The 15,026-nt window shown below is 42.3% G+C and overlaps 2 protein-coding genes across 2 annotated transcripts in view; one reads left to right on the top strand and one right to left on the bottom strand.

Moving 5' to 3' along the window:
- LOC123239943 (leukocyte immunoglobulin-like receptor subfamily B member 2) overlaps positions 1 to 15,026 on the bottom strand; it is a 54,200-nt gene that overhangs the window by 2,206 nt on the left and 36,968 nt on the right. The gene's annotated exons all lie outside the window — the stretch shown is intronic.
- On the top strand, positions 47 to 6,487 carry LOC123239941 (osteoclast-associated immunoglobulin-like receptor). The gene is made up of 10 exons (XM_044667266.1): positions 47 to 80; positions 331 to 366; positions 577 to 855; positions 2,631 to 2,930; positions 4,365 to 4,652; positions 5,080 to 5,175; positions 5,306 to 5,333; positions 5,491 to 5,567; positions 5,699 to 5,736; positions 6,108 to 6,487. Exons 1-10 carry the CDS (start codon positions 47 to 49, stop codon positions 6,237 to 6,239), a joined length of 1,308 nt encoding a protein of 435 aa, XP_044523201.1. The 3' UTR covers positions 6,240 to 6,487.

Here is a 15,026-nt window from a genome sequence, read left to right as displayed (position 1 = left end):
TACATAGTTGAACCTGGGTGGTTCGGGACACAGCTGAAGACCCACCATGAACCCAACAGTCACATTCCTATTCTCCATTGGTGAGTTTCCAGGGTCAAGATTGGGGAGGGAGGGAGGGACATTGTAACAAAGTGGCCAACTCTGAAGGACCCAGAGGGACCCTAGAAGGAGCCAGAACCTTTTTGGGAAGAGAAAAACCACACTATTTGGCCAAAGGGCTCTTTCTCTAAGTTCTGACCAAAGAAAATTAGATGGTCAGGGTTCAAGAGTTCAGGGTGGGATTAGCCTGGACTGGAAAGGAGTCACCTATAACATGATCTTTCCTTACAGGTCTGTGTCTGGATGGGGTGATTAGGGCACAGATGGGTAAGTTGTCCCCAGCACTCTTTTGTGCTCCTCCTTCTCTTTGTCCAAGCTCAGCCCATAGAGTCTTTCCCACAATGATCAGGGAGGAAAACATAGATAATCAGTATGAGTGGATGGAGATACTCTTGGAGGGGGTTTGGGGATTCAGAACTGAAAGAGACACAGGGGCCAGAGGAATTCCTGGAAAGCTGGACTTGCTTTCCTTCTCAGGCACTCTTACCAGGCCTACCCTATTGGCTGTCCCAAGTCCTCTGGTCTACTATGAAGGAAATGTGACCCTCGGGTGCCAGGGCCAAGTGCACAGTGACAGATTCCAGCTATGGAAGGATGGAAAGTTCATGGAAGAGAAAAATGCATCCCAGGGGCTGGCACAGTTTATGCTCAAGAATGTGGATGAAATGATTAATAAAGGAATCTATAGCTGCCACCACTATAGGCTGGGAACCTCATGGTCAGAGCCCAATAAACCCCTGTTCCTGGTGCTGGGTGGTGAGGCAATGCTTGTATCAAACTATGTATCAAGGGATGCAAGTCCTGAGAGATCAGCCCAAGATACTTCTCTAGACAATAGGGTACTAGGAGAGCAAAAGACAAGATTTTACTACCTCCATCACTAAATACCCCCATATCCTCAAGGTCTCATTAAGATTGACTCCACTACTTCCATTTTGAGAGTGTAAATTTTTTTTTTATCCTGGGACTCCATTCTAGGAGCATAGGGCCACAACCAGTAGGCAATGGGTCACACAGTCGCTCAGGGTCACCCAGCTGGGAAGTGTCTGAGCCCGGATTTGAACCTAGGACCTTTTGTCTCTAGGCCTTGCTCTCAATCCACTGAGCTAGCCCAGCTACCCCTACTTTAGGTTGCAGTTTCTTTAGCAGATGTAGTTTTTATAGGGTGGGGTTGCTAGCCCCACGCCCAACCCTCCTCCTTTTTCATCCGGGCTAGGGACCCTCCTTGCCCCAGGAGTGGTAAGGGTGGGCAATAGGGGTCAAGTGACTTGCCCAAGGTCACACAGCTGGAAGTGTCCGAGGCCGGACTTGAACCTAGGACCTCCAGGCTCTAGGCCTAGCTCTCAATCCACTGAGCCACCCAGCCACCCTGTAAAAACTAGCTGGGTGACCCTGAGTGACTGTGTGTCCCATTGCCTACTGGTTGTGGCCCTATGCTCCTAGAATGGAGTCCCAGGATAAAAAAAAAAAAAGGGGCAGCTGGGTGGCTCAGTGGATTGAGAGCCAGGCCTAGAGATGAAAGGTCCTAGGTTCAAATCCGGGCTCAGACACTTCCTAGCTAGAGAGTGTAAATAGTGTCCAGAAATTTTTTCCTTTGATAAATCTATGAGGAGAACACATACACCACGATTTACCTTTTACAGATGGGGAAACTGAGTTCTGGAAGGGAGGAAAGGTTACTTGAGTAGATCATCTGGTTATTTAGTGTCAGGACCAGGATGGTAACCCAAATCTCCCACCTCCAAGCCCAGAGTTCTTTCCCATTTGAGTTAGTGTTCCCTGGTGACCCAGCCATGAGAGCTAAGCTACTCCTCTAGGATGATATACATCAGCCTCTTAGAGAAGGTGTACTCCTGATATTTCCTTTGGCTCAGCAGACTTTACCCAGATTTCTTTTTCTGCCTTTGAAAGCCCAAATGGGCACCACCATGTCCAATTGGTTCTCCCATTGTTCCCTTCTGTGCTCACCGTTTTCCCTTCAGCCTACACAAATGGCTTAAGTATCCATCATGCCCCATTCTTCCTTTGCTCACACAGTTCTCCATGCCTGGGATGCCTTTCCTATATTCATCTAAGAATACCCCATACATCCTTAGATTCCCCATACATCCAAGTACCCTGGCACCTGCAGTTGTACTTACTTCAACAAAAGAACGTCCCATAGAAGTTCCCATCCCCTCCAGATCCTAGAGCTGACTATGCTTGGTTACTAGATATGGAAACCTTCCAAGTGCCCAAGTCCATCCCTCCTCCTCACTGTGGTCCACAGATCTTTAGGAATAGCATAAAATCCTGGGAATTCTGAAGGGATATTTTGGGAGGAGAGTGAAGCAGACCCTTGGATATCCTTTTGTTCCACATGGGCTCCATTGGGACTCCAGGAGAGGGGGGTGGTGTTCCCAGGGCAGATCAGGCCCCCAACATAAAAGGAACAATAGAGTATAGACTGCCATTCCCCTATCACTAAGGGGTTAAGAAAGGAGACCTATCAGTGAGAGTTCCTCTTGATTTTCCTGCCATTTTCCTCTTAGGACTTTTCCCTAAACCTGCTCTGTGGGCCCTGCCTGGCCCAGTGGTGGCCCCAGGGACCAATATCACTCTCTGGTGCTCAAGATCCAAGCTGTCTTCTGTTAAAAAATGGAAATTCACTCTGTGGAAGGATGGAATGTGGAAACCCTTAAAGAGACAGTTCTCAGCAGAGTCCCAGACTTGCTTCCTCCTCTCTTCTGTGAGCCCTGAGGATAATGGAAGCTATAGGTGTGCTTATATGGAACAGAGTGCCTCTCCTAGAGTATCAGAGATGAGTGACGTCCTGGAATTACTGGTGCCAGGTGAGGCTTGTGTTTGAACCCCAGAAGAACTGTGAGTATGATGCTTCTGGCCTCTGCAGGACAGAGGCCCCATAGAGTTTAGGACATAGTGTCCATACTGCCAGCTCTGCCTCAATGTCCTGTCAGTGCTCAGGAGTCTTAGAAGATAAGATTCTACTCTGATCTAGAATACTAGCAGGAAAGGTAATGGCCAATCCTGGGCTAGGGGTTAATATCAAAGTCACAATGCCTCAGTGCTAAAAGATTCCTTGGAGGCTCTCGAAGCCAAACTCCCACATTACCAATGAGTAAAATGGTACCATGAAGAGGGAAAGACTTGAACAGAGTCATACAAGAGAATAACAGGGTATATAATTGGGCTCAGGAATTCTTCCACAACCATGACCTGAACCCTGGTTATAGGCTCAGCACTGAGCCAGTCTGTGACATGCCAAATGAAAAGGGAGGGGAAATGATCCTCCCTCCCATGAGCCATCAGATACATGAGACTCTAAGTGGGGTGAGGTTCCATGAATGAGAAAGTCTCCTTAGATTCCTGGGTCTTTAGAATAGGAAAGGGCTGAAAAATCTAGTCCAATTCCCTCTTTTACCGATGGAAAAACTGAGGTTCAGGCAGGGCCCATGGCCATGGTCACACTGGGATCCAGGAGAAGAGCAGAGACTTGACTCAAGTGTCCTGACTCCCAATTCAGGGTTCTTCCTCTAACAGGATCTCTCCCCAAACCTTTCCTTTTAGCCCTCACTGGCTTTAGATTGAGGCTGGGACACATATGACTAATTCTGGCAGCCCCCTGGACTTTCAATCTGGTGTGATATTAACTCTCTTAGACAGGAACGCTTCAATCCTTAATGAGTCCATTAAAGTCTCATTAACCAGAGTCCAGCTGGTATCTCATGACTTTCTTTTCCTCTTTGTGGGGGATCAGGATGCTAGTAACTAGAGCTGCCTCTACCATGAGAGGAGAGTTCCATCAGAAGTATCTGAGCCTAGTGAGGCCTGGAAATCCAAATGACAGCTGGAATGTGTCATGGTCTGTAGGCTGTAAAGTAGAGGGTTGGGTATTCCAATTGAGAGGCAGCCCAGGAAAGGATATGTTGTTTGTGTCTCTTTATTATCCTGAGGCAGAAATTGTAGGGTCCATCCCTATGTGTGTGAAGGATTTGGGGAAAATGATTGGCCAGGTCTGGTACCACTCCAAGATCCAGAGAGAAGGACTAGAGTAGGAATAACCTCATTTTTCCCAGTAGACCCAGAGTTTCAGGTTTACAATCCATGGTTCTCAAGTGAAAGAGACTTTGATCAAAAAATATTGAGAGCCAAATGAGAATAGAAGTAAATGGGCAGGGAATACTTGGAGCCCATGTCCTTCTTGCCCCCTCTACCCTTTTGTGGAAGGGTCTTTGAGAATCTCTGACCTATTATTGTATTTGTAGATGCATTCCCCAAGGCTTCCCTCTCGGTCTGGCCAAGCCCAGAGGTGGTATCAGGAACCAATGTGACCCTCCTGTGTCATGGGCCCTCTTGGAGTACTGGGTTTCTTCTGTACAAGGAGGGATATGACAAAATCCTGCAATGCACAGATATCATTCAAGATGGAGCCCAGTTCTTCTTGACTCATGTGACCCCCAAGCATTCTGGCATTTACACATGCAGTTACCAGCCCAGCACCAATGGCAGTTTCTGGACACAGCACAGTGACCCTCAGGAGCTAATTGTCAGAGGTGAGAGAAAGAAACATGCAGGACCTACTAGGGGATGACAACAACCACTCTTTCCTTCACTCCCTATAGATAAAGGAACCTGTGATCTTACCTCTTGTCCAGAGATGGAGGATAAGAGGCAACAAAGACATGGACATTGCCCTTGATCCTGGGGCAGGAGGAAAAGGATGTGGGCTAGAAAGGAAGATTTCATTCATAACTCCCCATGACCCACATTTATCCCTCCTGGTTTTGGAGTTTCTTACCTTAATTCAAAGGCATGAGCCCTTTATAAGCAGTGCTTGTACCAAAATGTTGGATGCTGGTGGTGATATGGGAATTCTGAAGGGAGATAGGAGAAAATAAAGGGACAATTGCAGGGGCAAGATGAGGATCCCCTCAAGGCAATGATTCATGAAGACTCCTCTCTCCCCGACCCCAGCTTCAGTGCCCAGAAGCATGATCATCACCCTCAGTTTTGTCTCCATCCTCCTCCTCTGTGTTGCCCTGTTGGCATTCCTCTGCCACCCATCCAGCCCTATGGGTAAGTGAGGGAAAGAAGAGTGAAATCCTTAAGAGTCTGATGGAATAAAGAGATGAATGAGGACTTAAGACTCAACTGCCTCCTTTGGGAACTTTCCTGATATTGTTTTCCTTGCCATGTCTCTCTCCAGGAGCCTTTCTGGGAGACAGTCCTAGGAGGTAAGAAGACTCAGTTCCTATTTTAATACTCCTCAGAGTCTTCCTTCTGATGAAACCCTGACCTCTCTACTGGATAGGGTGCCTGGAAAGGAGATGTTCAAAGAAACTCCCAGAGTAACCTGCATTTTTTGTCCTTTTCCTCCCTGTCTTCCTACAGGTGCCTTTGCTGTCCTTGTCTTCCCCAGACAGTATCCCCATCTCAACACCTTGAGGCCTCCAAAGAGGAAACCCTATGTAAGTTATAGGATCAGAAATGGGGCACAGTCATGGGAATGAGAGAGGGGACTGGAGACTGAGTCATCTGACCAGGAAATAGGTCCTAGTGTTGGCATCTGGATGATTGATGAAACTTCTTTCCACTTCAGATGCAGAAGTGGCCAATGAGAGACCAAGGGAAAGAATGGTGAGTTAGCCCCATCCTGTACTCCGTGTAGAGGAGTTTGTCATCTTTGACCCTAACCTTTTCCCATAGTTTCTAGGCACAGGCTTAGACTACCTGATAATCGCTTATCTGTTACATATTTTGCTCACCAAGTCCAGGGAGTGTGAACAGGGGATCCTTGAGCTTTTTTAAGTATTTAAATGAATTAACTTCCATATCATTCACTTCCTTGATCATCCTAGGAAGTTCATTTCATATAATCAAAGGCATGAAACAGAGACATTTATAGGTCTCACCAGATGGCCTGCCAAGAATTCACAACACATAAAAAGATTAAGAATGCCTGTCCCAGTGTCCCTCACTGTTCCCTCACCCTTGTATTTCTCCTTCAGGTCGCCATGGCTGAAGACCCCCAAATAGTGACTTTTACTCAGCTGAACATAAGAAACATGAAAAAGAAGCAAATACACTCCAAGGAGAAACCTATAGATTCCATAGTCTATGCCACCATGTCCTTGGACTGAGGGTTTTGGTATCTTTCATGAAGAAATTCTCTCCTTTCTTCTTCTCTCCCTCACCCCTATTTACATCTTGCCTTGCACACCTTCCCAGGTTCCCATTGCTGGGAAGTCATGATGACTATTTGGGATATTTATTGAGCTTGTGTAAACATAGTGGACCTTCCTATGACCAGAAAAACACAGAAAATATATACAGAGTTAGAGGGGTATCCCTTGCTGAAGAATATGCTAGTAACACAGGTGTAGACCAATAAAATCAAGGGAAATATCAAACTTCAATTCAATTCCTTGGAAACTGAATGCTAACCAAAAAGAAAAAAGGTATGGAGGGCATATTACTCCAATATTCTGTTCTAACACTTTTCTTTGGTGGGAATATTGTGCATTTGCCAGGCGGGAAAATGGAAGATGATATTCTTTCTTCCTTTTGCCTCATTCTAGTTACGAACCAACTCCTCTACTGGGGAATGATGGGATTTAGTTGTGGAAAAGTGTCAGAACCAAATTAACAATTTATCACAAAATAACAACTAAAGCTCCAGCTTTCACACTAAATAAAGAGGTAATAATCTTAGGTAGGAAATCTTAAGCAGCTTTGGGGACCAGGAAAGTCCCACACCAAAAAAGTTTGGAGTCAAATTTTAAAAGAAAGGAAGCAAACTAAGAGACTATAACATTCTAGGCATGGGGGCAGCCACTTCAAACGCATGGAATTGAGAAATTATTGTGTACAAGGACCAAAAAAACCAGCCAGTGTAGCTGGCCCATAGAGCATAAGGAGGAAAATTCAGTGTGAGAAGAGTGGAAAAGGAGGAAGCCACTTGACCTCCTTCCATTTGATGATTCCACTCATCACTTGCCTTCCCTCTATATATCCAGTCTGGTGCCAGTTCCTGTCTTTTCTAACTTCTTTCCTATGAGTATCTTTCTGTCTATTCATATAGCTACTCCTCTGTGACAGACTCTTCTGCCTTCACTCATGGACCACTGCAATCATTGCTGGTGAGTCTGCCTGCCACCAGGCTCCCCCAACTCTAGTCCATCTTCCACTCAACTATCAATTTGATGTTCCTAACATGCAGCTCTGACAATGTCAGCCCCATTCAACAACTCCTATCATGTCTAAGATTACCTACAATATCTTCTGTCATTCACGGCCCTCCCTCATCTTCCCCAGCACCTTTCAAAGCCTCTTCAGTCTTATGCTATTTCACACACATTCTTGGTGATGGTGCCCTCTGGATGTTTTACTCATATTCACATGGTTCAATGCTAGCCCCCTTCTTACTATTATTAAAACACAAGTGACTGAAGCAATAATTCATATCACTTCTATCTACTTATATGTGTTAAAAGTTGACAAGGGAAATAGTTTCCTCGTTAATCAACATCAGCTCTGTTTATTTCACAACACAGATACAGAACTTCATAGATAGATATAGAACTCTCTACATGTGTAAATATGCATACATCTATAAATACATGGAGATATATGTGTACACATACATATACAGGCATTTATAGACATATATATATCTCTGTGTCTGTGTGTGTGTCATGATTTAAACTAATCTTAGAGGTTGATTATTGAATGATATATATAAAGGAGAGAGAGAAAGCAGGAGCAGGCTAAGGAAATTCTCCAAACTTCATCTCTTTGACTCCAGCTTCCCAGTGCTGTCGCCACCTCAGCAGTCCCGGCCCTGTGTCCCAGAAAGTAGCTGCTTCCTAGAAATCACTGGTAAGGCCAGTGTTGCTGGCCAAGAAAAAAGAGAAAGCAGTTTCAGAGCAGGAAGAAAAGAGAGACCAGAGAGCCTCCTGCTTCTCTTGCTGGCTTTTTTAAACCCAGTTTAATTCCTCCTAGTTCTGTTTCTAATCAGCCTGGGTTTACTTTAGTCCCCATCCTAGAAGCAGCCATAGCTGTCAGTCACCCTCATGGACTTCTGCTGGTCAGGAACTGCATTGCCCAATCCTAGTGATTGCTAGCATGACTCAGGGGCATTCTACCTAATGAGGTGAGTCTTTCTGGAATTGGGGTCTCCTTGATATTTAATTCACTCATCTATATGACTTTTCTCAGTAGTGTCTGTCTCCCAAACAACCCATTTATCTAAGCAATAACCTCAATATCTCAGAGAAGTTCAAAAGGAAGATTAAAAAAAAAATCTCAATTAGTTGCAGACAACTCAGTTACTAAGGCTTAATCATGTGCTGTTCTCTGTCCTCCTAAGATGATAATGGGCACAACCATACTCTACAGAGAGAGGCACAAAGTCCCATGATCACCCTCTTATACTCAACTCATAGTCATACTGTCTGTGTAGCACAGTCAGTGCTAAATAGATTTTTGGGGTAGAATTTTTTCGGTAGAAAATTCTATTCAGGTAAAATAACAGCATTCTTAGGAAGCAGGTTTGGTGTCTGAGGGAACTTGTAGATGTCCTCTAGTCTGACCAAGGGGATTTGCAGAGAACATGGTCAGGCAGCACTTCTGGAAATTGGATTTATTTGAAGGGAAGGACGAGTATTACATAAACTTAGGGGTCTCTGAGGACAAGCTAGATGGAGAAGTCAGTGAGGAGCCCTTGAAGGATGGTACACAGAGAAGGAAAATATTTTTCAAGCCTATCTCTGCTCTTATAAAGAGATTGACATAGTTGTTAAATTGTCTGGTGTCTCATATCATCATAAATCTTTTCCTACTGGCTAATGGGTAGTTGTTATTATGCTCAGATTAATCTTTTTGTTTCTTTGTTTTGGACTATGGGCTGAAGGCATTCTTTGTATTTTTCAAATTATTTTCAATTGAAGCATACAAAAAAATCACATGGTTTTCCCACTTTACCCATGGAAGGCAAAAAAAGGATGTTTTATTAGTTTGAATTTCTATTTCACATAAAAATACATAGGAACATACATTTATAACTTCTATGTGTTTCTTTCCAAACTGTTTTGTTGCATGTATTTTCTTCTAAGTTTTCTATACCCTGCTTCATTTTTTTTAATGTGTGTAAAGGCCTCCACTTTTTTTGACATTTCTATTATTAACTCTACCAAGATTCAAACTATCATGTGAATGAAAAAAAATAGGAAAAACAAAACTTAAAATAAGTAAGCTCGGTTAAGTAAAATGAATCCAGATGATGTTCCTGCCCAAATATATAACTTATTCACAGTGTAACACAAGGGTGACACACATAGCCAGGACACACTCACATACCCACAAGCGACAGGATACACAGGATAACTGAGAACCTACTTATGGGATGTGGGAATTGGGTAAAAACAAATTGGTTGATGAATGTCAGCTGGGGACAGACAAGGTTTGAAGGTTATCTTTCTGTGGGTCCTTTCTTGGGGTTTGAGGAAGGCACAGGAAGTAAAGTAAAACAGTTTATTAAAAGTTTAAGGGTTAGGTATTGAAGGAATGATCAATCTAAACCTACTTATCTAATGGGTAAGTTCAGGTGGTGGGACAAAAACTACACTGGCTCTAATTTCAGGCTGACAAGTCCAGTTTGTAAGGTTAAGAGAGAACGAAAGTCTCACTGCAGGGTCCACTTCTGTTCCAGCGATGTTCACAGCTATCCAGGAACCAGGATAAAGCAAGTAAATCCACAAAGGAGTAAAGTCAAGGAGTTGAACTGGTCTTGTATGTCCACCAACCAGACCAGATCACTGCTCAACCTGATCTTTCCCAGGGTAGATGGTTTTTGTCAGGAGACAATTACTTTTCTGGGCTCTTCACTTCCAGCATCTAAGAAAGCATCTAACTGACATCAATTTCATCCAGAGACCATCTCTCACAAAAATCTCCTTCCCTCACTATTCCATGATTGGAACCTTCAGCACTTTCTCTGTCAGCTATCCAGCTAACTTATGTCTATGGCTTAACTTTCTCTAATTCCCTTATAACATATCTCAGTCAAGAGTCAGATACCATGCTTTTTCAGAGGTCCTCTAAATGCATAACTGGTCATTGCACCATTCAGAGTTCTCTCTCTTTTTTGCCCTCTTTTATTTATTTGTCTGTTTGTTTATGCATTTATTTTTATGTATTTAATTTAGAATATTTTTCCATGGTTACATGATTCATGTTCTTTCCCTCCCTCTCCATCCCCCCTCCCATAGCCAACAAACAATTCACCTGGGTTTTACATGCATCATTGATCAAGACCTATTTCCATATTATTAATATTTGCTATAGAGTGATCATTGAGAGTCTATATCCCCAATCATATCCCCATAGAACCATGTGATCAAGAAAATGTTTTTCTTCTGCATTTCTACTCCCACCGTTCTTTCTCTGGATTTGGAGAGCATATTTTCTCTTAAGTCCCTCAGAGTTGTCCTGGGTCATTGCATTGCTGCTAGTAGAGAAGTCTTTTATGTAAAGTTATGTCACAGTGTATCAATCTCTTGTGTATGATGTTCTCCTGGATCTGCTCCTTTCTCTCTGCATCAATTCCTGGAGGTCTTTCCAGTTCACATGGAATTCCTCCAGTTCATTATTCCTTTGAGCACAATAATATTCCATCATGAACAGATACCACAATTTGTTCAGCCATTCCCCAATCGAAGGGTTTCCCCTCATTTTCCAATTTTTTTTTGCCACCACAAAGAATGCAGTCATTTTTGTACAAGTATTTTTCCCTATTATCTCTTTGGGTTACAAACCCAGTAGTGGTATGGCTGGATGAAAGGGCAGGCACTATTAAGTAAAAGAGAGATCCTGCTTTATTAGTAATGGTGGTTGGCTGGGATTTGGCATAACCCAGCCTGGCAGGGATGTCTCTTTAAGGCCAAAAAGCAAATATAGCGATGCTTTCTAGCTTAGGCCAGTACAAATCCTCTTTGACTGCGTTTCAGGTTAACAACGTTTATTCAGGAAACAGTAGGGAAGGAAATTAGGTGTGTGGTTTGTAGGTGAGTCCCTGTTTCTAAAGGATCTAACTCAAGCCCCTCCAAATTGACTTTAAACAACAAAGTGTCCTCTTTCTCTGGCTAAGCTGGGGCTGCTCTCTCTTCTCTCTCTACCTAGGAAATTGAAGCCATCCAGTGGCTCCACGAAGGTTCCTGGTGGGTTGGACACTCAGAAAGGGGAACCAGGGACCGAGAGAAAATGGGTTATGGGTTAAGGACTAATGGAAGAGAGCATAAGACAAGAAGAAAGACACGCAGACATAGAAAGTTCTGGCATAAGGTAGTCAGACAGCGAGCAAGCTCTGGTGGAAAAGACCTTCACTGGAATGGTGCTCTGATAGTAGAGAGCTTCCATGGTTCAGAGCTCTGATGGCCAAGAGCTTCCATGGTTTAGAGCTTAACCCTTAGCTGACATACTGTGAAGTGCCCAGAGTGTCGATCCCAAAAATGAGTCTGAAAACCATCAATGCAATATGCAAAAGGACTTTATTATCTTAGCTTAAGCTAAGGGTCTCACATCTAAAGGCTGATGTGGGACCCCGAGCTGTGCAGAGCTGGGTTTTTAAGGGTTATTAGGCAGCAGGGGGCGGGATGGGGGAGGTCTTCAAGGTAAGAATTCCTTCAGATTAGGCGGGCAGGTCTGGAAACCAAAGGTCTGTATATTAGGAATTCCTACAGACAAGCCTGTTTCACTATAGTGTCATACAGGGGTCTGGATTTTTAATTCTATCTCTTTCTAGGTTCCACAACTGCTATTTTTATTGGGGTTACAACAGTATAGGGGGAAGGGAAAAGACAAGTGGTCTGCTACATTGGCACCATGAGGTAATCATTACTAGATACAAACTGTTGGAACTAAAACAACAGATAGAGCTAATGCCTACATCAGGAATCCATATGGCCTAAGGTCTTGGTACATATGTTAATTGATTGTTATTGGTAAAATGAGGAGACCCAGATAACTGGCCAGTCTTCCTGAGTGTAGCTTTAGGGAAGGGCCAGGAATTTAGCAAGGCTGAGGTTCAGTTTAACTCAAGATTACAGAAATCAATCATAAGCAGTACAAGAGTCAGTTTTTTGAGCACCCTTAAAATAATATCAAGATTAATGTATATCTGGACTGCTACATATTCCCCTTTTGTATTAAAAGAAAAAAATGATGATTTGAGTGAGTAATTTAAGAAAAAACTTAAAAATTCAAAGAGAATAAAAGGAGAAAAAGATCAAAAGGAAAAAAGGAAAATCTCAAAAAAGGGTCAAAATAGTAACTGTAGGAATAAAATTAATTTTTTAAATATATCAAATATGAAATGAAATCTTGCACTTGAAAGATTCTAAGTCAAAAGAATAATAATAAAAAATTTAAGTCTGAAAAATGAGTTATAATCATGAGTAGGCCCGAATTAATCTGAAATATATGTTCCACAAGCCTGAACTGTTATGTTTCTAATAATATAGCATTTTACCCATTGGAAGTCAAGGCTGTAGGAAGCTGTCAAGCTTCTAAAGCGAAACAAGGGACTAGTTTGTGGTGAAAGGGAAATCTTATTTCCCTGTCTGATTTCATGTTGAATTTTAGGGGTGGTCCAAGATGCCAGCCACATTGAGATATTTGTTGGAACCTTGGTATGAGGCTGTCCTGTGGTTGAGGCTGTCAAAGCACTGCATCCTTTTACCTCCAACACCTTAGCCACCAATATGCATCCATCTCATATGGATTTCAGATCTTTTTTAGATCTTGGGCTTTCTGGCAAGGTGTAATGGCTCTGTTGCTATGCCTTCTTCTGAAATCAAGACACCATAATTCCTACCAGTCCCATGAAATTTACCAAATGCTTGCAGGTTCCTACATCCTTAAGCTTTTGGGTAAACATATAGGGCCAATGTATAAAATGAGCTTAACCTACAACATCAAAATCTCAATACTGATTTCAATGTACATCAGTACTAAAAATATAGGGAAAAGAGTAGGAAAAATAAAATGAAAAAAGGAAAGAAGAAAATGATAAAAAGTCAAATGATCTCTAGTGAATACAAAAACAAAATTAAAAAAAAAACTTAAACTCATGGCTCACAATCCATGTGGAAATGTTTTAGCCAATTGAAAGTTTCTCACTCAAAATGTGATCAATTTCCTTATCTTAATTTGATCAAATTTCACAGTGTGAGTACACCAGATTTTTCACCAGATAAAAGCTTTTCAACAAACAATAGTACAACAATTAATGCATATACAAAAGTACAAATATTCCCAAATTATAACATACTATTTGGTTACTGAACCATTACATCCCCTTTCAATTAAAAGGTAGATTTTTTGATTAAATACAATCTCTAGCAAAGACAAATTTTTGTAAATATTGAACAAAACTTTTAAGACAATTATCACATATACATTTTGGAAAATAGAAACTATTTCTTTTGCAAGTGAATAGTATCCAATGTACTGTTATTGTTATAGGGGTGCAAATGATGAACCCCTGGGTTTGGGAAGGAAACCTTTCTCAAGAATGAGAGTACTCCAAACTTAGCTTAAAAGTAAAAAGGAAGATTTATTAGTAAGATAGGATTAACGGCCAGCAAGACAGCATGAGTGGAACAACCCTGGGGGGTTGCCCACCATGACACGGCAGGGCAGCATGAATGGAACAACTATCGGGGGTTGCTCGCTGGATGCCCCAGTTCAGGGGTTTTTGTATCCTTGACAAGAGTGTGAACATGACTTCTTGCACTCAGACATTTGGTGGGTGGGGGTTCAGCCTGAGATTCTCTAGGCAATCAAAGTGTGGCCTGCTCTTTTTCTCACTCAATCTAAAGGATGTCCAAGGATAATGGTCTTTGCCTCAGAAGTCACAAGGACAGGAAGGGGAAAGGGAATTTCCCTGTTCACAGCCTGCCTGAGTTAAGGTGTACAGAGTCCCTGTCATCTCTGCACAATGCCCATGTCATTATGAAATTTCCAATGACAAAAATTTGTTTTTAGATCAAATTTGAGTAACATGGAACAATTCCAACAAAAGTAATTGCAAGATACACATTGTACAAAACAATTTGAAGTTTTGAGGTACATGAAAAGAGTTGATCTTCAATAAATACCCATATGCTTTTAGAATAAAATGTCTATAAGCAAGTTAATAAGCTTTTTGCAGGTAAACTGTCTCGATAAAAAGTTCATCTGTGTGGATAGTTTATTAAACATGTTCTTAAGTCAGTGGCTGTGACTTGTTTGTTCTTTTCCTGTTTTTCTATAGAAATCTTTACTATTTGTCTATTCCTAAACTAAACCTAAACAGCTATTCAAGTCTTTAGGGTAGAAGTAGTTTGGTGTAGAAAATTATGGAGCCCCAAGCAACCCGGTCCACCTCAGAGAGCTATGGTCTCCCTGAGGCAATCTTGGCAGCTTTAACAGGATTCAGGTCTTGGCAGAACCACTCACAGGAATGGCTCAGAGGTTTGGCAAGAGATCAGAGCTGGCTCAGGGATAAGTTTTTGTTCCAGAGGTACACCTCCAACTCCCTCTGGCTGGAAGTTAGAACACTCAGCCCTCTCCTCTTTCCAGCATTCTAAATGGGTTCTCCTCTTACTACATAGGTTCACAACATTCTGTGGCCTTTTGCCTCTCTTTGCAAAATTCCTCCTTTACAGCAGTCTTTTAAAGCCCTTTGGGCATAGTTCCAAATTGGCTTCCAGAATGGTTGGACCAATTCGATACTCCACCAGCAGTGCATTAGTTTCCCAATTTTGCCACATCCCCTCCAATATATATTACTTTCCTTTGATGTCATATTAACCAACCTGCTAAGTGTGGGGTGGTACCTACGTTATTGGAAATTTTGGAGTTTCAACTAATTTTATTTCTTACATACC

This window comes from Gracilinanus agilis, chromosome 3 (assembly GCF_016433145.1).
Source record: "Gracilinanus agilis isolate LMUSP501 chromosome 3, AgileGrace, whole genome shotgun sequence".
Lineage (NCBI taxonomy): Eukaryota > Metazoa > Chordata > Mammalia > Didelphimorphia > Didelphidae > Gracilinanus > Gracilinanus agilis.
This window is presented reverse-complemented; position numbering and strand designations above follow the sequence as displayed.

Excerpts from the sequence above, each read along its gene's own strand:
- LOC123239941 (XM_044667266.1), top strand. The coding sequence starts at position 47 with ATGAACCCAACAGTCACATTCCTATTCTCCATTG. Across the intron at positions 4,653-5,079 it reads TCAGGAGCTAATTGTCAGAG|TGCCCAGAAGCATGATCATC; the intron begins GTGAGAGAAAGA and ends CCCCAGCTTCAG. Across the intron at positions 5,737-6,107 it reads AGAGACCAAGGGAAAGAATG|GTCGCCATGGCTGAAGACCC; the intron begins GTGAGTTAGCCC and ends TTTCTCCTTCAG.